At 43.9% G+C, this 26890-nt stretch overlaps 1 protein-coding gene across 2 annotated transcripts in view; it reads right to left on the bottom strand.

Moving 5' to 3' along the window:
• Positions 1-561: 561 nt before the first annotated feature.
• The window catches only part of LOC137258718 (cysteine-rich secretory protein LCCL domain-containing 2-like), a 42953-nt gene continuing 16624 nt past the window's right edge, over positions 562-26890 (bottom strand). Inside the window, exons 4-9 of one of the 2 annotated variants that reach the window (XM_067796411.1) lie at positions 25000-25100; positions 5196-5281; positions 3476-3508; positions 3213-3314; positions 1445-1570; positions 1078-1155 (exon numbers count right to left, since the gene is read on the bottom strand). In XM_067796411.1, the coding sequence (XP_067652512.1) occupies positions 1133-1155; positions 1445-1570; positions 3213-3314; positions 3476-3508; positions 5196-5281; positions 25000-25100 (471 nt within the window). In that variant the 3' untranslated portion in view covers positions 1078-1132. Of the gene's footprint in view, positions 1156-1444; positions 1571-3212; positions 3315-3475; positions 3509-5195; positions 5282-24999; positions 25101-26890 lie in introns of both variants that reach the window. The other variant, XM_067796412.1, reaches the window with a different exon arrangement.

A 26890-nucleotide genomic window follows, 5' to 3' on the forward strand; every position in this document is an offset into this window, starting at 1 on the left:
TCTTTCAATCGCTGTCAAACGTGCCATTTTGTATTGGTCTCTTTGCTGCTGTGATCACAACATGCCCACTCAGCAGTTTTATACAGTTGACCTACACGAGCATTACGTGCTCTACATCATTATGGCAAAGCGCGCGTTTTTTGTGTTTTTTTCTGTCAATTGATTAATACTTTTTTTTCGATCGAACACTCAAGTATGTTTTCATAAAAAGGAATTGTGTTTTACAAAATGTTGAAAAAAATGATATGGTTTTTAGATAGTTTATATCTATCCGGTGATGGTATCATAAAGCAAATGAGCTGTAGAACTGATGAAAAAAGAGAATTTGGATATTGCACAACTTTATATCTCATTGATATATCGAATATTATGTACTTTATTGTCACCGTTGCACTGTTTTACACACTATTGCATTCATTGATTAGCACATATCCCCGGAGAAAGGCAAGTTTTGCCCATGTTGAATATCAGCCAGTCCTTCTACATAAATACAGAAATATCAAATACAAACCAAATGAGACACTAGCAATACCACAATAAACAGGAACGGCACAAAAGCACTAAGTATCACAGTAGTTTAATGGCGGTTTACAAACAAAGATCCCTCGTGATCATAATCAGTAGGTCTAGGTTTGACATGTTACATACAACGAAAAAAACATAGCATGAACTTTTCCTATTTTACCATTTCTGCATCTTGCGCATTTCGCGAACATGATTGTTACATCCGTTACTCGAAAGCTTTAAGCGTTGGTATATCTAGCATTCACTTGCTTTTCATTGTGGTGAAATACAATTCGGAAATGAACTATGTACAAAGTGTGAAAATAATAACAATAGTATATTCTTTGCTTGTTCATAACTAACCTTACAAAAAATACCAAAATACTCTTTCGGACATCATTCGTCTATATGAAGAAGGTAAACATCGGTATGATATTTCCTGGGCAGTTCTGTAACAGTCCATGTTCAGGTGGGCGACCATTTCAAGTGGCAGGTATATCTCACAGTGTGTCCTGGTTTCTCCTTACAGTCATTTACACAAGAGTTATCTAACAGGGTTTCCTTCCATGTCTCCGGCACGTCTCTACCCCTGTTCCTTGCCCATTCATCTCTTCAGCCGGCTGCACGGTTATGTCTGACTAGGATGTTTCCCTGTGGATACACAAGAGCTGCAATAACATGCACACGTGACTTCTTGAGTGCAACAGTTACACTTTACTGAAATATATCATAGCACCTTCAAATTCTGTACACTGCATATGATGAACTTTTATATCTTGCTGCACAAACGCATCGAAAGTACCAAACTTAATCATAATGTCCTGACCATCATGATTGTTTCACTTGTGCGTGTATTCCCATAACTGCTGTGCTTGAAATATATAGTAATGGCAAGCAGGGCCCACAGAAGCTCAGAAATCAGTCTAGAGCAGCTACTCACGACAAACACACTGCTCCGGACAAGACTGTCCCAGCAGTTCGCCCACGTCTGGATGGGAACAGTCCTCCCTGCTGACCGTGGCACAGTAGTCGTAGTCAGCGTACAGCTCCGGATTGCGACACTCCTCTGTGAAGGAAACCCTTTACTAATTAAGTAATTGCTTTGGTGATTTGATTATTGCTTGTTGCTGTTTCTTTGCCCGGCTTGAATATTTTAAATTTCCGATTATTTCATCTTGTGACCTAAGCAGTCATTCATCAATCACGACAAAGCATCTGACTATTTCATTCCGTAAACGAGTCACCACATGCATGAGATGTTCCGTGTATTCATTTTAAGATAGACGCCAATACGTTCGCTTTGCTTGTGCTTCAGTTAAAAGGATGAAGACTATTCCAGCTGACCGCCTCTGAAAAAATCATAAATATTTCCAAAACAGTACCTTTGACCTTGAACTCATGCATGTCTGAGAAATATTTTAGCCTTGACAATGCTTCATCACTTAGCTTCACCCGACTAACTTGGGCAGTCACAGAGACATGATAAACCGTAATAACGAGTATGTTTAGATTCCTATCTGAGGGACCCCCTTTTGCTCCAGCTCTAACGTAACAGCTGCACGAATCCGATTAATTTCCATATATATCAGACCAGTTCACCTTCAGTTAATACCTAATGGTGACTCTCCCTATTTACCAAATCGATCCAGTAGTGTACATGTTCAAGGTAAGCATGTGTTGAGCACATACCTAACTCGGTGCCTGAACAGGGACAACACGCAGAACGCAACATTAAACCATTTCACCGAGTGTCTGCTAGTGGTAGGTTCATCCAGCAACGTATGGACGGACCTGATCATTACGGCTCATGGTCAGCATTAGCACGTAGTTTACACTTGTTGTCGAACATGCTAAAGCGACAATATATGTAGTACCCCAGGTCTGAATTCACAGACATGTGTAACTCACTTCACACTTATGTCCAAGAGCGTTCGTTGTGGTTGCTCTCGGGTGGTAGTTCGGGGTGGTGGACAAGAGACGGGGGTAAGGCAAGAGTCAGTGGTAGAGCTGAAGACAGCAGCAGCCATGTTTTATTATTGTTAGGTCGCATGATGGTTGAAATGGTACATACAGCACCAAACAAGTGACCGAACGCACGATGTGAAGACCCGCTCTGTCACTCACACACACTGAGAAGTCGGATGGCGATTCGTCATCGTCGACGTAGTCGTAGGCGGAGCGACAGACTTGGCCAACACCCCGACTAGTCGCACAATCCGTCCACTTCTGTCGATGATCTGGTTTCCCTGCTTGGTTCCCGTGACTGGTCTCCTTAGTTGGTCTCGCTGGTTGGTCTCCACGACTGACCATATCAGTCAGGTTTTTTATACACAGGGCCATTACGCCACACTGTACAAGGTCACTGGCCCCTGCACGCGTACATACGTAAGATTCGCCGACGTAGGAAGGTGTTTACTGACATGCATTGCTGAATACATTACATAGACAAAGGGGATAGAATTTCGGTGCACTGACATATGTTGAAACAAATTGATCATTTGAATGAATGAAATTAAAGAAACTTCTTGAAATGATTTAGTCTATGACACTTACCATAAACACATTCGAGGTTCGTCATGTTGCTTTGCTAAATTCAATATGCATACACGGTAATAATATATACATATAAGTCAAGTACACACGGCATTAAAGACTAAACTAACATGCTAAGTTTCCACTAATCTGTCTGAAACTGCAGTGGTACTTACCATCACAATTTGGACCAAGGCCATATGTACAATTGCAAGAACAGGTAGCCCTATTGAGAGTTCCACTGCCCACACCCTCTCGAAAACACGTCTTCCGACATTCTGGGAAAAGGACAAATACAGTTTGTGTATAAACATGTTATCAGGATATGCATTCTTACGGCGTGGATTTTGTGTTTTTGTTTATTATGGTGTGCTGGAATGAAAAGAGGAAGAGGTAACCAGTCACGTAACATTTCAAAGATCAGGAGAATCTAACTTACCACACGTCCGGTATTGGGAATGCAGGCATGCAACTAAAGAAAGGCATTAGTTAGTACGAGAGCGATGTCAAGAATAACAAACGGTATAACATGATGAATTGGTAAAGGCGACTCGTTTTAAGATAGAAATATCTCCCTGTGCGCTATACCTATTTCACGTTTCGGTAAATATTTAAATATGACTGTTGGGCAAATACACATCGCCGAAAGAAACGCGAAATTCATCAATATCTACTGTGACGTAAATCCACAGTGTTGAATAGGTTTCTAATATGTAACTGATTCTGTTTATCACGACAAAAGAAAAATACCAGACGTACCAGAAGTACCCGACGTCACACATCCACATCAAGTGTGAACTGAGTGGTTTTCATTCTTTGCATGGTGTTCTTGGTTTTACGATGATACTTAAGGAATGGATACAGCTTAACGTCTGCGTTCGCATTTTCATGCAACAGTGAGCATGCCGCGTTTAAGTACTAACGAACGTTAGAGCGCGATAGGGAATACTGAGGTAGGTTGGAGCACCCAACACGCTGCCAGGCATAATGGAATTCAGTCCACCATCTACTGACTGCTTGTATGCTAATTGCAGACATACACCGTTGCTGAACACCCTCACAGCGGACGTTCACGTGTAGTGTCATACCGGCAAAACCGCTGTAATGTGACCTTTCATTTGCGAAATCTCTTCACACCAGCTATCACAACAGCCCTTACAAAACAGGAAGACACAACAGACCCATCAACGACAATGGTGTACGTCGCCGTCTTACTCTGGCTTGTTTACGTTGCCGTCGATCATACGTTGGTTCGTTTGACACCACGACAAGGACGTGCTCGACTGAACTGGGCGGCAGTCCATCGCAACTGGACAGTGGCAGAAGAACATCGTCTTCTCAGATGAAAGTCGCTTTTGTATGGATACCGCAGACGGCAGTGACAATATGGCGTCGTCAAGGTGAAAGAATCTCAGAACCACGTGTTTTGGAGAGCCTTCCCTTATGTTTTGGGGTGCCATAAGCTGGAGACGTCATGTTCAACATGTAATCTTTCAGAGCAATCGGCAAGGTCGTGGTAGGTGTGCTACTGAGCAGCGCTACATCGACTTAGTGTTCAGACCAGTAATTCAACCATTTTAGGCTCAAAGACGTTATCCTGTCTTTCAGCAAAATAACAAGAGAGTGCACAGAGCCAGACTGGCGAAGACATTCCTCCAGAACAACAACATCCAGACCATGGATTGCCGACTATAAACCCGGATTTGAATCCCATCGAACACCTCTGGGATGAGATGGAAAGACAAAGTCACCAACAGTGAGTACGTCCACTTGACTTGCAAGACACTTACAAAACATACCCAGGACGTTCATTTGACGTCTCTCCAAAAGCATGGGGAGGAGATGTGCAGCTGTTGCTGAGGCAAACAGAAGTCACATCCGATATTGACGTTAACGTTTGTTTCCCCTGTAAAGAGAATAACTAAAGGCATGCGTTTTGTGGCGGAATTTCATGTGGAGAATAACACACTAAGTGCGTTCTTTCGAGTTATCGTTGTCTCTTTTGAGAGTAAAGTTAGTATAAAACTGTCATGTTTTCATTTATTCTTAAGTCACACTATTCGCGTTTCTTTTGGTGGTGAGTATGTTAGGTATCTAGGGGACGGTATAGAAAAGGTTTCGTTGTTGTTTCCTTATAAGTTTTTAATGGTGACACTTACCACACAGGTCACGATGACAGAAGGATAGAGCGTCTCCACATCGAGTACATGCTGGGCCCTCTTTGTACTTGAAGGAATCTGGATCTCTGCGACAGGCAAACAATACATTAATCATACAATACTCAACTTTGGAATCACGTTTAGAAACGTCAGTCAAATGACGACCGAAAATTGTAGGTAGATGGATCGGAATACTTGAAACTATGGAAGTAGCAAACGTTTATATTTGTGAGCCAAAATGTGATGTGAAGGTTGGATGTGAGGTGTGATGACCTATCGGCATGCAGATGGTCGGTAGCCTTCCATTAGACTGTCAGGAGACAAATGACGTTATGGTTCCTCTCAGACATTATGCATTATCGTCTCAGCAAGATTAGTCTCCGGTCTCCGAGTAAATGCATTTGTATCCCACTACCCGGAACATCACAGGCAGGCACGTCTTCTTTAGACTGGAGATCACATCAACTGGACAGATCAACAATGGTCTCCAGTACTTTTATGCTGATGTCTAAGCTTCCCAAACTACAGGAGTCCAGCGAAGCCCAGCATGACTTTTATGGAGGCACGATGGCAGGTGTGCGCCACAGAGATGGTATTCTTTACCGTACACAGTCGGATTAGACAACAACTCCTCATCGACGATAGTACACAATGTCATCGTGTCAGGGTAGTTGATGTCGTTTTAACAAATGTAGGACACCATTCACCATTCACCGTGTACTGTGGCCAGCTCGGTCACCAGACATGCACCGCATGGAAAACCGTGATACAAGTTGCACCCCCTCCTGTTGGCTTGTCCACCAGATATTCTTCAAGAACATCGGTGTGCTCTTATTGAAAAGTGACATGATGTTTGAAAATCTTGATAATTAGTAAAACTGCCCAAGGAAACTTTTAGTATTTTTTTAAACTGTTTGAATACATCTTATAACAATCTCGATAAGACAAATGTTTATCAAACTACAAAGTCAAGGGTAGTGCTCGGGCAAAAACATTGAAAGGTTTTTGTGACTGAGCTTTTTTCGACAAGACTATATTACACGTTTTCTTACTCTGGTGCTAGTAAGTGCTGGCCTCCTCATGGACAACATGCTACACAACATATCGTCATTATCACTGAAGGAAAAGTATATCTTAACACTCAGTAAATTGAAATAACTCATTACTTTGTCCATTGCCAAGTCAGCAAGGTTCTCAGAAGCTCTTGACAAAATACCATTCATTGAGAATTATTTTGTTCTATCCGCCATTTTTTAGATTTGTGGATATTCGAGTTTGAAATTTTGGCATGATGGTAATTTTCAATATTATATCGTTGCAAATGGCTTTGTTGGGTATTTATTCCTTGTGACTTTAGCAAAGCTACTCTTCTTGACCCTCATTTAAACGTAATTTAAGGGGAAACGAGGATTTTACACTTGAGACAGGACGCTTGAGCGTACTTTTCAAAGCATAGTTTTAGTTTTATAGTGTTCTATTTTCTTCCTCATTATCTTTGTAATATATTATAATGCAGAAATAATCGACTGCATGCGTGATAACAAATGTGAGCATTGCGTGGATTTGTTTGTCTGTTTTATCCAAAGGTGTCATTAATATTTGAGGCAAAGAGTAACATAAAGTTTAGTGAATACTTTTAATTTTAAAAAATATTTACAATATTCAACAACAAGAGATTATATGAATAATCGCAGTTCCGCAAAAGTTTGTTCGATGAAAAGGATAAAAGTGATTTAGGCAAATGTGTTGAAAGTCAGCCTTGGCCTGTTACCACTTCTGTACGATAATGAACATGATGACTTAAACATGCCCATCAACCGTTCTGAGGAATAATTACTGTACCAACTATGGCTGTAATACAAATCTTTTAAATATGAAGGTTTCTCTCCAGATAAAAGGATAAGAATGAAGAAAACATTTTAACAGACCAGGTTTTCAAACCGTGGCTTATGAAGACACTGAAGATCATTCTGAAGGCCAGTGGCAGATGTACACCAACCAAGACCACTCACAAGTCCAGGGACTGCATCTACAAGCTTATGTGCCACTGCTGCAGTAGCTATGTAGGAGAGACATCTCGCCCCATTGACATTAGGCTAAAAGAGCACAGAACTTCAGTAGAAAAATCAGATCTTAAGACAGCCCTTTCTGAACATATTGTGAACACTCCGTCACACTCCACTGACTGGCAAGCAACAACAATCATAGCATCCAACATCCATGATTGGCGACGACGCAAACTCTCAGAAGCCATCAACATCAAGAGATTAGCCCCACAGATGAACAGAGACCAAGGGGTTTACCTACCCAATGCCTGGAAAATCAATTAGCCGCATGGCTTCACCAATCATCTGCTAATCCACTATTACAGCATCATCCCAGCCTTAGTATCTTAGCTTTGTCAGTCTCCTCACCATTGTACACCAATCAATACATTGGCTTCTATTGATTAATCCATTGTAACAACACCAGACTAGCTTTTGTCTATTTTAATCATCTTTTCATCTCCTATGTTTTAATTGTATATACATGCTAAAAATCATCACATGGCTTCATGTACATTACTAGTATATATATCTTGTTTAACTGTTAGTTAGCATGCGCCTGACGAAGGGGCAAGGAATAGCCCAGAAACGTTGTGAAAACAAAAAAGAAGAAGTTGACATCCATAACATTTTGTCGCATACGTGGCTTATGAACGTTAACACGAACCTTATTTGCCGGGTTCAAAGAGTGAACAGTATAGAACTGAAATCATGTGAAATTTTTCAGATAGAACAAAATGATTGTCTCTGACAGTTATATTATTGAGAAAATCTTATTGATGTTAGTTCTATCGTGTACTAGTTCTATCAGGTCGAACTGATTTGAAGCTGATTTCCACCAGTTTAAGGGATATTACAGAATACGAGAGAAATGCAATAATTTGCTAGGTGAAAGGAAAAGTCATCAGAAACACACACCCAAAGTTTCAGTCGCGAAAACAGTTTCTGTTATCTGACCTTCGACCATTATGCATATTCCGCTAGAAGTCACTCTGACTTCCGCTCAAATGTGCCGAGAGTCCTCCATGTTGCCAAAGATCAATCGCTACATTAGTACAACACTTACTTTCAAGACCTATTGGCATCGGGATACACACTCACCTCAGTCACATCTAAGAAATGTATTAAAGTATATTGAAAACATCTAGAATGAGAATCAGTTGAGGCCATCGTCGGCTATACACATTACACACCATTACCCATCAATCAGAAAAAGTGCTAGTAGTATAGGGAATGACAGTTCTAAAACACTTTCAAGAAAAGTCTCTACAAAGCCTTATTTACTAAATAAGGCTTTGGTTGGGACCTTAGCTCTTGCTACTATTACCCCTACTACTTAACGTGTGTTGGAGGTAACACTGTGCCGTACGGTACGATCAATAATTCTTCTCTTACAAACCCCCTACCCGGCCCATCCCTCAAGTAGTACAAGTTAGGTTCGTCGGCTTTCATATCCACTTTATCTATGTTGTAAGTTTTGACTGACCATATAGGATCGGTGGCCCGCTTACGGCTATCACCATCGTGTTCCCCCGGCTGGTATAGATACCTCACTAGGGCCCTATCTGGTATCTGTTTCTCCTTCCCACGCAATGGAGCGGCCGACTCTGCAACTATTGATTTTAGTTTGATAGCGTCTGCCGGTTTCTTACCGGTGAGACGGGTGACTTCATGGTTGATTGCCAACACCACCTTGGGTAACCTCGTGACCCATTCAGTCGATCGTTTTCCAGGGGTGGCCATCTCCCTAGCATACTGATATCCGAACAAGCGTTCAGCCAAAGTCCTATTAAATCTCTCAACTATGGCTTGGCTGCGATGGGCTCCGGCCGTGCCACGCCTGACCTTTGTATCGTGTTTGGCTAGCAGTTGTGACACGGCACCCATGAACTCCCGTCCGGGGTCAACTTGCAGCTCTGTTGGCCACGTCAGCGGGCTGCGTTTGTATATGCGTTCGAATCCTCTGGCTACCTGGGCCGAATCTTTCGTGGTCAAGGGTTCGGCTTCCTTGTAACGACTGGCTACGTCCACTACGGTTAAGGCATACTTGTACCTCTTGTCGTGGGGTAGGAACAGTAGGTCTGCCTGGTGAACGCTATTAGGTATGTTAATACCGAACCTCCTTCTAGGCACGTAGCGTGGTGCCGGCAAATAGATCTGCCACAGGGCTTGTTTTTCAAGCCACGCTTTGGCTTCCTCCGGGGGTACTCGCGCTATTTTAGCTAGCTTATCTACTGCGCTAGCTCCTTTCCAGTACCCACACGGGCTGTAGTAAATAGCCTCAAATTTTTTCATGTCCATACGCGTATGTGTTTATCCCATCAATAGCTATCCAACGTTTCGTGTCCATAGGCGACAGGGACGTCTTGTTTATAGTCAGTCCGTATATCTTATGTCCATCACTTCTAAGTGTGTTCATTTTATGCCTAAAGGTACGGGTCTTGAACAGGGCTTCCTTGAATCTTGCGTGTTTGATGTGTTGTTTCACCACATACTTCTTAACCCCCTTAGCCTTCCGGATCTCACTATTGTCGGCTTTCAGTATGGAGTACATCTTAGGTCTCAAACCTATGTACTCGGCTATGGGCGTGCCAGCACACTCGTCCTTCATCTTACCTAGGACCTTTTTATTTACCGTACTGTGTATGGCATGGGTCTTAGGGTAGTCGCTGGTGTCGTATAAATCAAGGTGTTTTTTCATGTCCTCGTACACGTCCTCGGTTCGAATCTCCATCAGCAGGGAATCCGTGTCAGTGTACAGCACTTCACACCTGTCGCCGTACTGTTTCTTGAGCTTGTTGTAGTAAAAGTCGTACATCAGGTGTTTGGATAAATCGAGGATGCTCATCCCCACGTAAACAGGCCGGTTGAATTTTATGTGGCTTTTCTTCATGTGTAGGGCAACCAGGTTGTCTGTGAATATCTTACTACGGTTGAATGCCGGACTGGCTATCAATCTCCTGAGCTTGTCTTCCTCACTCGACCGAACCAGCTTCACGGTCACGCGTTTCCTCAGGTTCTCCATAGTCTTACCAAACACCGAGTTGTTCATGAGCTTGTAGAGATTTTTCTCAAAATCACTGGTGGCTTTTTTTCGTAGGTCTGTGTTCATTCTGATGTAGGGCTCCATCCATGGGCTCTGGTCGAACATGAGCACCCTGTGTATTTTGGTCAGCCTCATACCCAACGACAGGTACAGCTGTAGGTTGCGATAGTGAACGATGTACTTGGTCTTATTCATTAAGTTAGGCACGAGTTTTTCAACGTCTGTCACACGCCCACCTAACAAGTTATGTTGGTACTCAGACATCCAGTCTGGGTTAACCCTCATACGTTCGGGGGCCAGGGGGTAGCTGTTGTGTGATGTGTGTAATTCCTTGGTATACTCTAAGTCAACCTCGAGGATATACCCTTTGTTCGAATCTGGTGCAACCCCCATAACATTAACGTGGGGTACCCATTCGAATCCCCCTGTAGGTAGATACTGACTCATGGCCCAGCCGTACAGGTTGTTTGCGTCGAGGTAGAGAATGTGATTGGTTGGCTTGTTAGGATCGTAACCTTTCACGTATTGATTATTTGCTTTCGCGTATCGTTTGGATGCCATGGAAATCCCACCTCACAAGCCTTTCTCAATGAATAGGTGCATGTCGTAATCTGTGAGCAATTCCAAATTAACTCCGGTCTTTTTAAGCAAGGCGTCCCACGACAGACCTGGGCTGGTGTAATACCATGCGGGGTCGAGTTTATACTGTTTGAAACACGTCCGCCTAAACGTCTCAAACACGTCGGCTAACAGCAGTACATCTGTCCTCAAGTACAGGTCGTGATAATCACCCAGGTTCTTACAACCCAGTTTATTCCATACGTTAGTCGCGTGCGAGTAATCATCTCGTGAGACGGACGCCTCATTCAGCTTGCTATAAAAGCAGTCAATAGGGGGTAGTCTGGTCTCGGTGAACTTGACCCAACTATCCATGTACTCATAGGGGTACACACCCTTCCTCATAAGCAGGGGTCTAGTCTCGGCGTCTGTGTATCGATCGGTGATAGGGAAGGTATTGTTGGCCTTGACCAGACTGCCGAGTGACGACAGGAGGAACTGAAACGAGTCAATGAACCTAAGTCCGTTTAAGCTGAAGGAGATGTATCTCTCCATGTTGTTGGGGATGCACATTATATTACCATCGATTTTCGCGATGGCCTGCATGATCAAGTGTGAGTCGTACCCTCTCAAGTTGTGAAAGACAACGGGGATGTTTATTGTCTTAGGGTTGATTTTAAGCTTGAGGTTGCACGCGCTGTGAGCGGCGCCTCTATACTTACCAGTTATGTGGCAGTGATCTCTCACCGAATCACCGTTAAGTGGTGAGTCACACACGTGACATTTAGTGCTACGCTTGTGAGCTAGCTTGTCGTCTTGGGTCAGACGCATGGGAGCGATTTTATACAATGCATTCCTAATAATTTTTTCTTCCTCCTGCAAACACTTTAGAAACCTTTCAGCCGCGTCAGGGCCCCTATACACTACCGGAGCTTTCGTTTCCCCGTCACAACGGACGACAATGTATCCAAACCCACAGGTTTTATGCTCTTGTGTTTTGTGGGTGAAGGGAGCCTCGCCGGCGGCACCACTGGGGGAATCCCCACCCACAACTAAGGCTTCGAAGTCGGCGTATATGATATAAGGCACAGACATTTGGTTCTTGTGGTTACTGAATTTTAGGATTTTGTTATCTTCCTTAGGCATGTCGACTCGTATAGCCGTCTGCCCCACACTTTGGCAATCCTCCCGGTGGGATTCTAATAAATCAGCTCGACTGAAACCGTGTAGGCATCATACACAAAAGTGTTTTTCCCCATCGTGTTTCGACTGGTCGTGCAACAACCGGCTGAGATGTTTTATCCACGTGTAGTGATACTTTTCACCTCGTTGGATCATGAATATATTGATAACGCGACCCACGGGTCCACCCAATCTGTGTACTATTGTTTTGTTACCTTCGTGTCCAAAGACATTTATAGCCAGATTATTCTGTTTTTCTACTTTAGTGATCTGGGATATGGGGGTGGGTTCATCTATACCATCCCAGTTGAGCCCATCATCCTGAGGATAATTAGAAGGCCTGTTCGGATTAGTGTCAGCTGGAAATAAGGCTGACCTGATAGCTAACCTCAGGCAATCGTTTCCTCTATTCTTAACGTTTACTATGGCATGTTTGTTCCTATAGTATGGTGGCAAGGCTAGGTATGACCCGCCTCTGAACGGCACGTAGTTAGCTATGTCTAGATAGACATTATCGATTTTATCTACAGCCCACCCGGACCCCAAGTGTGTGTAGCATTCTAGGTATTCTCGTATCTGCTGAAAACTGGTATCGATTGATGTGTCAATGGTCTCTGTATGCGTGGCGACCTCTTGTTGACCTCGGAAGTAAGGCTGAACATACTCAGTGGTACTCCCAACCTGCTTATCGAGCGACATTTTCACTGTGATCTGAAACTTGATACTTCCTAGGTTATTTAGTTCCTGGTTGACCTTATCAGCTATCAGAGGCTTGATATCTGTAATGTCTACGTTTCTATCAACGTGCATGCGCCAACCTCTCAAATAGTTGCCTACAGCGCGCTCAGTGCGCACGAACTGTAGGTCAATAGCTCTATTCTCTCGTAATAATTCTACAAGCAGTGGTTTTCTCATACGAGAATACCCGCCTAAACCCAAATCGTGTGCCTCGGCTTTCAGTTGTTTTACAGTGGGAGGTTTTGCTACGGGGGCATGTGATAACAATGCGGTTAACCCGGCTCTCCCCAGGTTTGAATAACCCATGTATCCAAGCTGTTTTGCTTGAGCTTTTAATTGTGTTACTGTAGGGGGGGCTTCTAAACCTAGTAATCTCAACAATGCTGACTTCCGCATTCGAGAATACCCGATCACACCTCTCTGTTTTGCGACCCGCTTCAGCTCGCGCACAGTAGTCATAGTGTTTACACCTAAGAGAACCAATGTCTAATTCGTTCACAGTAAAGGGAGGTAACCCATAAGTGGCTGTTTCACGCACTGTTGGATAACATTTAATTGGAGTCTATCTTGAGCAGTCGCCTACGTTCTTTTATGTAGCCTTTTTTATTCTCGTAGATGAGTTGATGTCTGACTACGTTCGCTCCGTGAGCTTTACATAGACAGTAGTGCCCTTTAACCCCGATACCACACACAGAACACGTGTAGTTAGGACTTCCCATATGGAAACAACAGAACCCCTGATTCCTGCATTTCCTACCACAGGCCTCGGTCTTCCCCATAAGTATGTATTCGCATCGGTATGGAGCGGGTCTCATGTTTACTTATATAGGTATTTTAATTTAATTGCTTAGCAACCAACGCAGTAGCTGCTATACCCAACACTATGAAGACCAGTTCACAATTCATTTGTCCCTTGGATGGTGTGTAGTACTGAGCGAGTGTGGGTTTATTGAGCGGTTCCAATCGTTTACCAGTTAGTAGGTAGTATTCTTTCATTGCTTCATCGACATCGGTGAATGTTTGAACGGCATGGTTTTCACGCGTGAGTTGTTCGTTAATAAAATCGATCCTCTGGAGGCGTTTTTTAGCGTACTCGACCTGTGCCCTTTGTAATTTCTCAGTAGCGAGATCGTGCCGCTTCCTTTCTTCCTGTATTGCGTGATCATCTCGTAGTTTCGAGAAGAGGAAATTACTCCCGGAAAATGCCAGGGCATTCACTAAGGCCCCACCGGCCATCATAGCTATCGTGGCCATCCTATATTTATTTCATTATATTTTCAGGTATTATCCCTTGTTTTACTAGGATGTCTTTTGTGGCCATCGCCATACCAAGGTTCATTATAAGCATACCCATATCCTGCAGGTTGAAATCTAGCTTGATAGTTGGTTGTTTAAGCACCATTTTAGTCAACCGAGCGTACCCTACGGCTAGACTGGCGACCACTGTGGCGTGGTATGCGTCGTTGACGAACGTTTTCCCCTCAGACATTATGTATATGATATAAAATATTAAAATTATAACATGATATGCGGGTCTACCGTGGGGGTGGGGGGCTCACTGTTGGGTGGTGGCTCACTGTGGGAGGGTACCCCCACGTATAACCATGTTATAACCACGGCAGCAGTTACGCCTACAGCCAACAACAGTCGGGTTGGGTTGGTCACTTTATGTTGGTTACACCACCGTTTTTTACCGGCAGCTACTCTCTTAGGATTCTTCTGCCTGGTTACTGTTGAAGGGGTCTCCACCGTCACCTCGGGACTCACTGTTGGGGGTACCTCCACTGGGGTCTCCTCCATCACTGTTGGGGGTACCTCCACTGGGGTTTCCTGTGCAGCATCCATCTATACTATTATTATTATTCTTTCTCTCAAATTGACAATGCTTTGCTGTGATAATCGCCGCCGTCACTGGAGCCAACAACATACCATATTTGTGGTACAGCTCGCAGCTGATAGAGCTCACGGCGTGTTCGATAAAAGGGTCTTTATCTAGGTCCTCCCACAGGTAAAGTCGGCGCTCTGGTGGAATGGGAAGGAAGTATGACACAATACCGGTGTATATCTGGGTCATAGCCGATCCTATTGTCTTTGTCATTTCTGCTCCGAGCCGGGACTCGTATCTAGCGTACAGCTTATCGATTTCTTCGGCTGACATTTTGTGAATTTTATCCGGAGTGTAGTCTCCAAAGTAATGTTTGGCTTTGCCGCCAACAGCCAACGCCACCAGTTTCTCTCGCTTGTCATCAGTGGGGCCTGCTGGCGGCGTGGGGGAGACCCCCAACTGTTCGAGCAATTCCTCACACTCCATCTTATAATATAACAAGTAAGATTTAGTTTTAAGTATATAATACCCGATGCAGACAAAACACAGAGAAATGAAGGTTAAGTTGCACACGACAAATACTTCAAATATCATAGCTATATGCTTAGCTTTGCTTAGCTTTGCTTAGCTTTGCTTAGCTTTAGCATACTATATATGCTACTGGTTGGTCGGTCTTTAGCACGAGCTTAGCGTGTTTAGTTTCAGCGAGCTGTTTCTTCACCCGTTCCCGTTCTAATTTGCTCATCACATCGTTCTCTCTCAAACACTCCTCGAACGAATCCCTGTCCTTGCAGTGAAATAAGGCCACCCATCGCGTCTGCTCCCTGAGGTCTTTCAACACCGAGTTGAACTTCTGCGTTAGCACCCAGACGCTGTGATTTGCATGCCGGCCGGAGAAGGCCAGGTACGATAGCATGTCTCTCTTTTTTGTTATCTCGCGATTAGCGCTGCAGTCGTCCAGTATGAACAGCTTCGGTTCCCCTTTAAATTTCTCATGAAGAGCTTTCAACCAGTCCTGCAGACGTGTTCCAGGGTCGATTTTGTGTACGTCCGGGTCCGTCATCACCCAAGGTCGTGCGTACGTTTTATTCATGCTCAGAGTAGGACACATGATAACGATGTTATCGAACACATCCTTGTAGTAACCCTCCAACATATCCAACACGAAAACGGTCTTCCCACAGCCAGTCTGCCCGCACACTATGGCGCAGTGTGGGTCAGTGGGTAGTTGTGGGTACCCCAGGTGGGTGTGGGGGTCTCCCCCATCAGTAGATGGCTTGCACGAATCTCCCATTGTCTATATTAAGTTGCGCGTCCATAATAACGTACAGATATAATTTCAACTTACCAGCGGGTTGAGCTTTCTTAGTAATCTGGATGGTTATCCCTTCGCTGCCGTTATCTATACGACGCCCGCTACCGTGCAGTTTATCATCATCCGTGGATCGCATGTCCAACCATAGGGCGTACTTGGTTGTCAGGTATTCACCGATCTGCACGGAGCCGAGGTCCAGGTCCTTTGTTATGTAATTCCCCACTGGTAGCTTTTTTATCTCATCCCACTGCTGGTGTGGCCTCATACCATGACTGAACAGTTGGTTTGGCACGCCCTCGATGGTCACTTCCACCTTTTCAATCTCGGGGTTGAAAAACTTCTCGCTGTTCCTCTGGAATGGCTCGTAATCCTCCACGGGGACGACCAGGATACCTTTCATCGATCGCGCTGGCACGTTCAGGTTGATATTCCACACAGTGTCGCTCTTATCTCGCACGATTGATCTATGCCTCAGTACGCGATTGTACAGGATGGCCATCTTCCCAGAGTACTGGCTTCGAACCTGCCTGGCCAGCTCCGGGCTAGTGACCATGTCGAACTCCAGAGAGATGTTGTCTATGGCATAACTGGCCTCATCACCGTTCGACGTAACCACTACTTTGCTATAGTCGTTAAACGTGAGCTCGTATTCGAGCCTATCACCCAGCGCGGCCTGGTAAAACGGCGCGTGTCCCGTGAGCAACTCGAAGTCGAGCGGCACGCAGAATCGATTCCCGTATGCTCGAGCGATGGCCTTTTCACCGTCCGATAGCTTGTCTTGCTGTTCTTGCGTGAAGACATACCCTATGCGCGCCCGGGTTGATTTGCTGATGCCCTGGTACACATCATTGACTCGTTCTCCCTCGCTTTTCCAGAGATCCTTGTAGCAGTGAAACACGTCGCTGTCGTCGATGCTCAGCACCTCGTTACCGCTGATCTTGACGGTCGTTTTCTTGATGATAGCTCGACCCATGTTCCGCACTAGCGCGTGTTTGTCGTTGTCGGAGGTCAACGTGATATTGAACGCCAGTCGAACAGTGCCTGGTACAATGAGGTCATTCTCACCAAGGTTTGGAAATCTAACCAGCAGAGTTTGATTCTGGTCTATCTTGCTGGGATTGTTGGTGATGGTCACCGACTGACGCACAGCTCTGGCTCCTAATGGCTCTCTCAATCTTCTGAAAGGATCTAATTTTCTGCCGTACATTATTATATATAAACGAAATATATTTTTAATACTAAATAATGGATGTAGACTTACCTATGGATGTAGACATACCTATGAGGGAGATGCGGGGCGCTATTGCTCAGGCATACGATGAGCAGGGGACCCCATTCAGTACTAGCCTACAGCAGGCTGTCGAGCAGGAGACCTCATTCAGTAAGCCGGCTGTCGAGCAGGATATCTCATTCTCGCCAGTTACCACACTCGTGAAGGACGCCGTCGACGATTATTACAACGCAGTTGAAGAAAGATACAAAATCAAGCCGTTGGGAAGGTACTATACCAAGTTTTTTGTTGATGACGAGGGCAAGCTGCGTTTGAATGATTACCCAGGGATCGATATCTTTAATCAAACAACGAGAAAACCGCTTGCTTTATCAACATTGGTCAGAAAAACTAATACTAACTTTATCAAAAAGGAACTAGGTTTCACAGAGTACGGTGGCACGCGACCTAAGATTCCCCCGAAGGTCAATCAAGATCTGAAAGGCATCAGGGACGCCACATCGGTTCAAAACATGACTTATGATATTGAAAAGGTGTTGGCTGATTACGAGAACAAGCCCTTCCCGGGCCTCGAAACTACCTTTCGGGAACTGAAGGGGTTGGACCTGTTGATGCAAACCATTCGTGGTCATCTCTGGAAAAGCACGGCCAAAGTGAGTGAGATAGACGACAAAATCGCCTATGAAAAGAAAAAACTCGGTGAAACTGAGGACGAGTCTATGAAAGCCACCATCGAGGAACGCATACGTAATTTGGAAGATGAAAGGCAGGTCTGGTTGGAGACAGCGTCCGGCTACAAAGAAAAGCTTCGATCCCAGACCAACCGTGTGCGGGAAACCATCAATCAAGTCCTCTACCGAGACACCACGTTAGCAGACAGGATTCGGATATTGTTCCGGGAGCAAGGGATCACCATCGCCAGCATTCTGACTGCATTTGGTTTCATCATATCAACCCTGGTGGTGTCACTGACAGGGGGTACTGTGGTGCCTGCAGGCGGCGGAACTCCAAGTGGCGGTGGGGGTGTTAAAGACTGGATAAAAAAACTCGGGGAAGGCCTAGCTAAACTGGCTGGTAAAGCCGCCGAAGCCCTTCCCGGCATCCTGGGTAGCATCGTCTCGTGGTTGTTGAGCGCTCTGTCTAAAACTGCCATGTGGCTCAGTCAAAACCTGTGGGCAGCCATCGTCGCCGTGGCGGGTCTGGTGTACGTAGCGGCTAAAAAATCTTTAACCAAATAAGTCCCAAAGCTACCCCACCAACCACCAGGGCCGTTTTACTATCAATATGCTGCTGAGCCTGCATATTAGGGTGTGTGGGGGGTACCTCCACATGAACTTTAGACTCCGGGGCTGACGTCACTATACCCGTTTCACGTGGTGGGATGTGTGGGATATAGGTGGTGTTAATATCGGGGTTGATACCCAACTTGTGATCCGACGTGGCTATGACTATTTTGTTGTTATAACCCACCACTTTTTTTACTCTCAGTTGCATATCACTCGGAGCCATGTACAGCCCCACGCCGAACACGTAATTGACTTTCGATCTGGCGTATTCTAACACGTTTTGGTAATGGTCGATGGCCTGCGGGAGATCAACTGGAGAATTGATAGCATCCTCAACGTTGGAAACGAACTGTTTCTGAGCGTCGTAAGCAGTTCCCTTACCGAGGATGTTGGAACGCGTCATCGACTGCGCACCCAACAGCGCCCACACGTACGTTCGAATCGAGTCGTTCAACCTGACTACCCCGGCACGAGTGAATCCTTTCGACTTGTCCAGCATAAACATTTTCCACCCGTCTGCGGTTGACTGCTCCACTTTCTGGATTGTGAAAGCAACACCACCTTCAAAGTCCATACGATCATCCCTCCATTCATTACTCGATAAAACAAAGTCCTGCCTAAGTATACCTTGTTTCATTAAATCATCACTTGCATCTTTCACTGGTTTTGGCCCATATTTGGTAGGTTTAGGAACAATATCATCTAATGCATGGAAAAAATTCCCAGTACTAAACATTTTTCGTTTCATAAAGTTTGTTAGTAAATCTTTCTTAAATGCTTTTACTGAGAGCCCATCGCTGTAAGGAATACCCAACCCGTGGTTCAGCCCCGGCAAACGCCAATCCGTCTTCGGGTTTATTTCGAATTCATTGCAAATACGTTCGTAGACCCGTCTATCGTACGGGTTGTTTGTTGCGTCCCACGCTTTGTCCTGTGGGAGGGGGGCGCTGATCTCTTTAAGGATACGTCTGACCTGGTAGTACACGTGGAACTTGAACACAGACTGACTCAGCGGTCCACGCCGAGTGTCGGTCAATGTCACACCACACCCCGTTGTAGCGCACCACACGGCAAAGTTTAATTCATTCTGCCAGAACTGCATAGGGTTGTTGAACCAAGCGTGGACTGCCTTGATGTTAGTCACCGAAAGCTTATACTTATCGAACACATCTAAAAGCTGGGCATTGAAATACAACTCAGGAGCAACTACGATCTTCATGGGGGAGAAATCTACGTCCAGTTTAGGGTAAAACAACATTTTAAAACTCTTATATAATGAGCATATATACTCTAACATGTACATAACACTTCCAGGAATAACGAGCGGTGAGGCCGTTCAGCTGACGCACGCGATCGATAACACGTCAGGCCAACTCGAAGTCGCACTCTGCGATATCACCTACCTACCGCAATGGACTAACATCAACATCAGCAACAATAAGCTGTTCGTCAGTGGAACTCGCAGCCAGATAACTGACGGCTACTACAGCGTGTGCTCTCTAAACGACGAGGTCTTCAAACCCCTTGGAGCCGAACTCAAGATGAACGACTCAAACGGTACAGTGGTGTTAATCAACAACGGAAGAACCTCATTGAGGCTCGGCCGACCATTAGTGAGGATACTCGGTATGTCTCCTGACGAGATAAAACCAACAACAACCGTCACAGGCACGAAGTTACCCGATCTAGTACCGTACCGAGAGCTGTACATTCATCTCGGCCAGGTGAGCACAACGTACAACATTCAAGGAGGTCACCCTTCCACTATACTGAGAGCAGTGCCGGTGAAAACTGAGAAATTCAACGACGGTAGAACCGAGTCGCTTTCACCACGGCAGTATAAGAGATTAACCCAGGGCAACATACCTGAGCTGACAATATCGGTGTTAGATATAAATCATAATCCTGTAAATATAGGATACCTCAGCTTAACGCTTCATGTAAAATGACCAGCGCACAAGGGCCTGGAGTTAAAAAATGCGTCAATATCGGGATCTCCGACCTCGGAGACACGCGCGGTTTCGACGCTCCCGGAGTAGATGGTACATCGTACGCCTTTCAACTGAAAAACAACATTTACAAACGCGTTGAAGTCCCCTCCGGTGGAGCCCTAAGTGATATAATAGATACCACAAGAGCAAAAGTCAACACTAAGTACGCCCTTGTCAACACCGGTGATAATAACTGGATAATATACGCATCGTTCGGGGGTAAACTGTTCGACTTAGACGATGTTGAGAGCACTACCGTCGTCCAAAACAAACCATATATGCTCGTCTTCACCGAAGATGACAAGTGGGTGTTGTTACCCGATAACGACGACTGGTTTCTCAATATTAGACTCGTCTCTCCCTACGTGTTCACGGATAACAAAGACAACCACCTAAACAAAGTCGTGAACAATGGAACCCTGCTCGTGGCTTACGTCCCAACTCAGAGACGTAGCATAGTCGTCAGCCCACTCGACACTATGGCAGCCCACATGCTATCGAGTAAACTGACCATACAAAACGTGAAATTGCAGTTGGTGTCTGAATTCGAAGGCGTTGTCACTATATTAGAGAGTCTACCGGCAAACTCAACACTAATCATCAAAGTCTACCTAGGGGAACCATCGGGGAATGATGTCCAGATCGTGAAAGGGATCAAACTCGGGTGGGGGAAACGACACCAGTATCAAGTTTGCAACGTTTACGTGCGGGTGGGTTCCGACTCCAACACCAGTCTGCAGGGGGTCAACGTGATCGTGGAAAACACGATATCACTAACCAATATCTTCCTGCCTGCCAACATACACTTCATGGGTATGAAGTTCACCCCTGAACTATTATCAAAAAACCAGTTGGAAATTATATCGTAATAGTATAACAATGGCCAGTCATCATCCCAACACTACGCTTAACGACCTAGGAGATACGGAGGGATTCGATCAGCCTGGTGAGGAAGACGCCTTATATATCCTGCACTTCAAAGACAACGTGTACAGACGGGTGTCGTTATTAGATTTTAAAGAGCCCAAATGGAAGATCAACTTAACACTCGCCTCACCTTATATCACAATGGATGAAAATGAGTGGATCTCTAAGATTAGTAACAACGGTAGCTGGATCGGGGATTTCATCATTCCGGAGAGGGGATTCAAGATAATTATTAATTTCGTAAATAAATTAAGTTCTGTAGGGGAAAAAAAATTAACATTTAGCAATCGTTTGAGTAATATAAATATTCTTGATATATTCTCCCCTTCCACACTCATAATAGAAGTCTCCTTTTATTTGAGCAATGAAAACACCTCAAGAGTACACCAAATTTTATCCGGGGTGACAATACGCTGGTATGACGAACACATAGGCCAATATTGTCGTATTGTTATACAACGGGATACCCCGGGTCATATAAACCGCTTAATAAGCCTCAGTGGGGTTTTGATTACAACGGGAAAGTCTATTAACCTCTCACCTATTACCCTGACTAGTGGTCTAGACCTTATAGACTTCAAATTCACTTATGGACTATTAACTGAAACCCAATTAAAATATCTTTCATAATATATATTATAGGATGGGTCTGTACCCAGTCGTAGAGGAAGTAGCGAAGACGTTGGAAACCGTAGATGGGTTCCGCTTGAGGCAGTTATGTGATGTGAAACGTCAACTAGAACATGACCGTGACACGCGGAAAGCACTATGTAAGAAGTACAATAGAGCTTTCAATATCGTGGACGGGGCTGACACTACCCTTATGGCAACCAGCATGGGACTAGGGGCTGCAGGTGTTGGGTTGTTAACCACCATCGTGGCTGCACCTATAGTGCTAGGTTTTGAAATAACAGCTGGGATAGCGGGGGTGTTAGGGTTGGCGCTTAAGTTGGTATCACGCAGACTGCATCGTAAGGCATTGAAACACGACGAGATCAGGGTTCTGGCCGAAGCAAAGCTGAACACAGTGAGTGAGCGTATTTCCACGGCACTCTCTGATAGTAAGATCTCAGAAGAGGAGTTTCGTTCAATCCTCTCTGAACTCAAAAAATATAACGGAATGAAACAAGATATTCGATCCAAGTCTCGTAAGTCTGCTATCAGCGAGGACGAGAAAAAAAAGTACATAGAACAGGGGATACAAAAAGCCCAACAAGCCTTTATTATGAACACCAAAGAGATCATAGGCGGTTCACGTTAAACTGTTTCATCGAGGTAAACGTGACATAGGCCGGGTAAGAGAATCGTACCGTACGGCACAGTGTTACCTCCAACACACGTTAAGTAGTAGGGGTAATAGTAGCAAGAGCTAAGGTCCCAACCAAAGCCTTATTTAGTAAATAAGGCTTTGTAGAGACTTTTCTTGAAAGTGTTTTAGAACTGTCATTCCCTATACTACTGTGCTTTTTGCTTCCAATGATATTATGATCAAATGTCCAATAAGCCGTTATTTTACAAGACGACTGGGTACAAGAAAACGAATTCCGATGAACGTAAGAATAATATTGCTCCCAGACAGCAATTAGTACTTTATGAATTCGGTTCGTATATCATAATTTGGCACAAGGTATTATGAATGCATAGAAAAGGAACACACTACATACTACAAAGTATTCCTAAATGACAAGTATGCATCACATTAGGCAGTTGTGGGCGGGTGTGCTACATACGGAGGGCATGAGTTTAATCAAATCCATGGTATAAAGTTTTGGTGAAGAATGGACCATATGTGCCTCACCAGAGTTATTTATTCCTCAAGGCACTCAATGAATATAGTCTCAAACCCACAGCATGGGTTTCAGTTATCTGTCACTTACTTTTCACAACTGTTTCTGTTTTCATATGTTTGGATAGCGCAAGATGCAGGAAACAAACAAATGTTTATTAGTACTTTTACACACATTCCCAGATCTGGCACTACTAACTTTGTACATCTACATTTTTAAAGATGCACTCGACTTTCAAATCATTATTGTCTGTCTGTTCTGAATACAAAATAACATCCAAATCATAAACTCTCTCGCAATTTTCATGAAACGTGTATTTTCCTAGGCCTTATCATGAAGATAGCAATCAATTGTACTTTAGGCCACATGGCCAAAATACCGAATAAATGAATTGAGAGAGCGAGTTTAGTTTGACGCCGTACTCAGTACTGTTCCGTATATATTTCGGCGGTCTGTAAATATAATCGAATCTAATCCAGTGATCAACAGGTTGAGCATCGATCTGCGCAATTTGAAACCGATGACATGTGTCAACCAAGCCAGTGAGCATGACAACACGATCCAGTTAGTCGCCTCTTCCGGCAATATAGTCGCCTTTTTTGACAAAATTAAATTTATCTACCAAAATCTAAAAAATATCTTATCCTTACTAAGAACTACAAATCATAAACTACCAAATGAAAAAGGTCGATTTATCAATACACCAAAAGAAAATAGAACCTTCAACTTTTGTAATTCACCAGCCATAGCAGGCGAATTTCAATACATCTGTACATCGTTTGAAAGTCATAGAAAAACTCTTATACCGGTGACATGTTATTTTAACATGAGTGTCATAGCCTGTCACTGTCATGTTTGTTGTACCCATTACGTGTACTGCCATCTGGCACATCTTAATGTATTCTTATACCTTGGAATTCACTCTTATAGTACCTTTGGTGTTCCCGTGGACAATAAAGAATCGGAATCATGGGGTCCTGGAGGCCTAGTCTACCCCGGACACTCACGGGTCAAAAATGAATTGAAGTGTTGTCGTTTATGATGTGAAATCAGCCCGTGTTGGTAGAGTCTAACATCCAGGTCAAAAATGACACTGGGAGCAGCTTTTATTGCTTCAGAATCCATGATCACAGTCAAGTCAAATATAACCAAAGAGGAAGCCACCGGTAATAGGCATATTTGACGTAATGTCACGTGATACCCACCTCTGCTCGTTAACTGCCGGGTGTTTCCGTAATAGGCGGTAATTCGGGGGATATTATTTATGTTTTTATTGCGATTCTACAAACATATTTGTGACATTTAATAACGGAAGCTGACTTTTAGGATAATTCTTTTACATATATAAAAATACGATCGTATTCCCCTTTAATTGCAGTGACTTTGTGTTAGAGTGTAAAGGTAACGATCACCTTCGCATCAACATCGTTGTTTGGAGGGAACAGGCAACAGGGGGGCTGTTAATGTTACTTGAAATTTAAAACTAAATGTGTCTTGAGTCGCCTCGTTTTCTATTGGGAAGAAATGTGCATAATTCGTAAAGGATGTCGTTCTGGTGTCCCCCGGGGTGATAATGCTGGAATATTTCTGAAAGAAGCGTAAACCGATACTCACTCATTCATCACAGGATATGTGCGAAAGATAGCTGTTTTGGTCTGGTCTGCTCTTAAAGTTGTGTAACAACTATGGTAAAATCCAAACCGGTCTTCGCTTTCACCAAAATGTTGAAATGGAACTCAATAACAAACACAAAGCTTTGTAGGAAGTATCGTGCTTTCCCTTCTGCCGTAAGGAACCAGGAGTTTGAAACCTAATCCCAACGTTCCTAGTGTGCACTAAAGAACATTTTGCTCAGAATGATATGTACACTTACCCCCCTTCATATAAACACATAAGAACGTAGACAGTCTGTGACTGGCGCCGCGGACACTGCCTTAAGCTGCAGCCAACTCGCTCCCGATCCGCTCCCACCATCTACAATGCACAGGATAGAAATATTGTCAGATAGGATAACCGCACCATAAGCAAACACGTCACACATTCGGTGGTCATAATAACCACTACTTCAATCTGTTTTGTAATACTCACTCTGCTTACAATCAGCTACACTGATATTGCATACTAGAGTCCAACTTTCAATTTATAGAATCAAGTTGACGAATCAAGAACTATATTTACTTTTGTTTGTAGAACTGTCTGATGTGTTCTGCAACTACCCAACTGCCACATATGTTATATGTTAAAGTATGCCCTTGTTTGCAACCTATGTTATGCTTGTATCGACAAAAGGAGGACGTCAAGGACAGAAGCAGTCACAAAGGAATGTCAAATGTACGCTGTTAATGTTGTATTGTACAGGATTCGTATGCCAACATGCTTAGTATGCTGGATGTAAATGTGTGCTAGTATGCTGGATATGGATATAAATGTGTGCTAGTATGCTGGATATAAATGTGTGCTAGTATGCTGGATATAAATGTGTGCTAGTATGCTGGATATAAATGTGTGCTAGTATGCTGGATATAAATGCCATATCCCGTGTTCAAGTAGATGTCTACATTTTTTATGACACCGGTTATTTCTCTGCCACTGTATAGGTGGTTATGTTATTGAAGTAGGTGACACGAAAAAGGTACGAGATGTTAAGTTGTAACATAAGTATGGATCTTAATGTAGTTATTATATCTTCCAAAAAAGAACAGCTGTGGGGTACATAAATGCAATCTCAGTTTTTCTCTCCCTCACTTAAAGGGTGAGTTCATGTCGTTTTAACATACAGTCGACCTTATGAGGTAGGCGTTATATACTCAGTTGGCATTGTAATTAAGAAATCCACAAAAAAACAAAATCTGTACCTCAGCTGATTTTGTGTCATTTTGGTCAGGCTTTAGTGAATGGGTTGCACTGGCAACCTTTCCTTTATTTACAGACTGCATAAGAAAGACGCAATATAAACTATGGCGTAATAAAGCATTCACTCGTTAATCATTGTAATAACTCGATTAACTCAAGTGCAATGTGGATATGTTCCTTACACTTGCTCTGCTGAAGGCATTAACATCTACAATATTGACTGAGGCATCGTAGCATTACTCAAAACAGCACAATAACATCAAAGATGAATATCTACATCTCGAGGAAAGTGCTTAGTGTTTTTGTGAGTCGCCTTCATGATTTGTTCACATGTTACGATAACGTGCTGGACATATTTTCAAAATACCATCATAAATTATACATAGCAGAATGGCCATTTTTGTGTAAGATAGAAAGCACCTTAAACTGAGGTGTCAACACATTGATCCTGTTCAGAATTATTTCTAGGAACATTTTCATTTAGGGACTTGTGCTAGAAATACATGAAATAGGATGGGATGTTGTCGAGAAATATTTCATTTCGAGTAGTCGGCGTTAGGACGAGGTCCCTCATGAACGCAAATTTCCGCTAAGGGTATGTCCTTGTTATCGATCAAGCAGGGGACTGTTAAATCGGCCAACAACCACTTCCGTGCTCCCTTGGTTTACGTTCAGATCGATTCCAAATCCTCGAATAGGCATCGAAGGAACTGGACAGCGGCAGGCGATACAAGTGCATGCGAACGCGAACCGATTTCTCAGACGCAAACTAATGTGTTGGCAATAATAAAGCCAATAAGCACGTCAACAGATGGCACCATTCCTCATCATGAGAATATGCACCTATGCAGTAGTATGATTCTTCATTCCGAAGCGTTGGTAACGCTGTCATCAGAAACAACCCTTGAATG

Source organism: Haliotis asinina, chromosome 12, assembly GCF_037392515.1.
Source record: "Haliotis asinina isolate JCU_RB_2024 chromosome 12, JCU_Hal_asi_v2, whole genome shotgun sequence".
In the NCBI taxonomy this organism is placed as follows: domain Eukaryota; kingdom Metazoa; phylum Mollusca; class Gastropoda; order Lepetellida; family Haliotidae; genus Haliotis; species Haliotis asinina.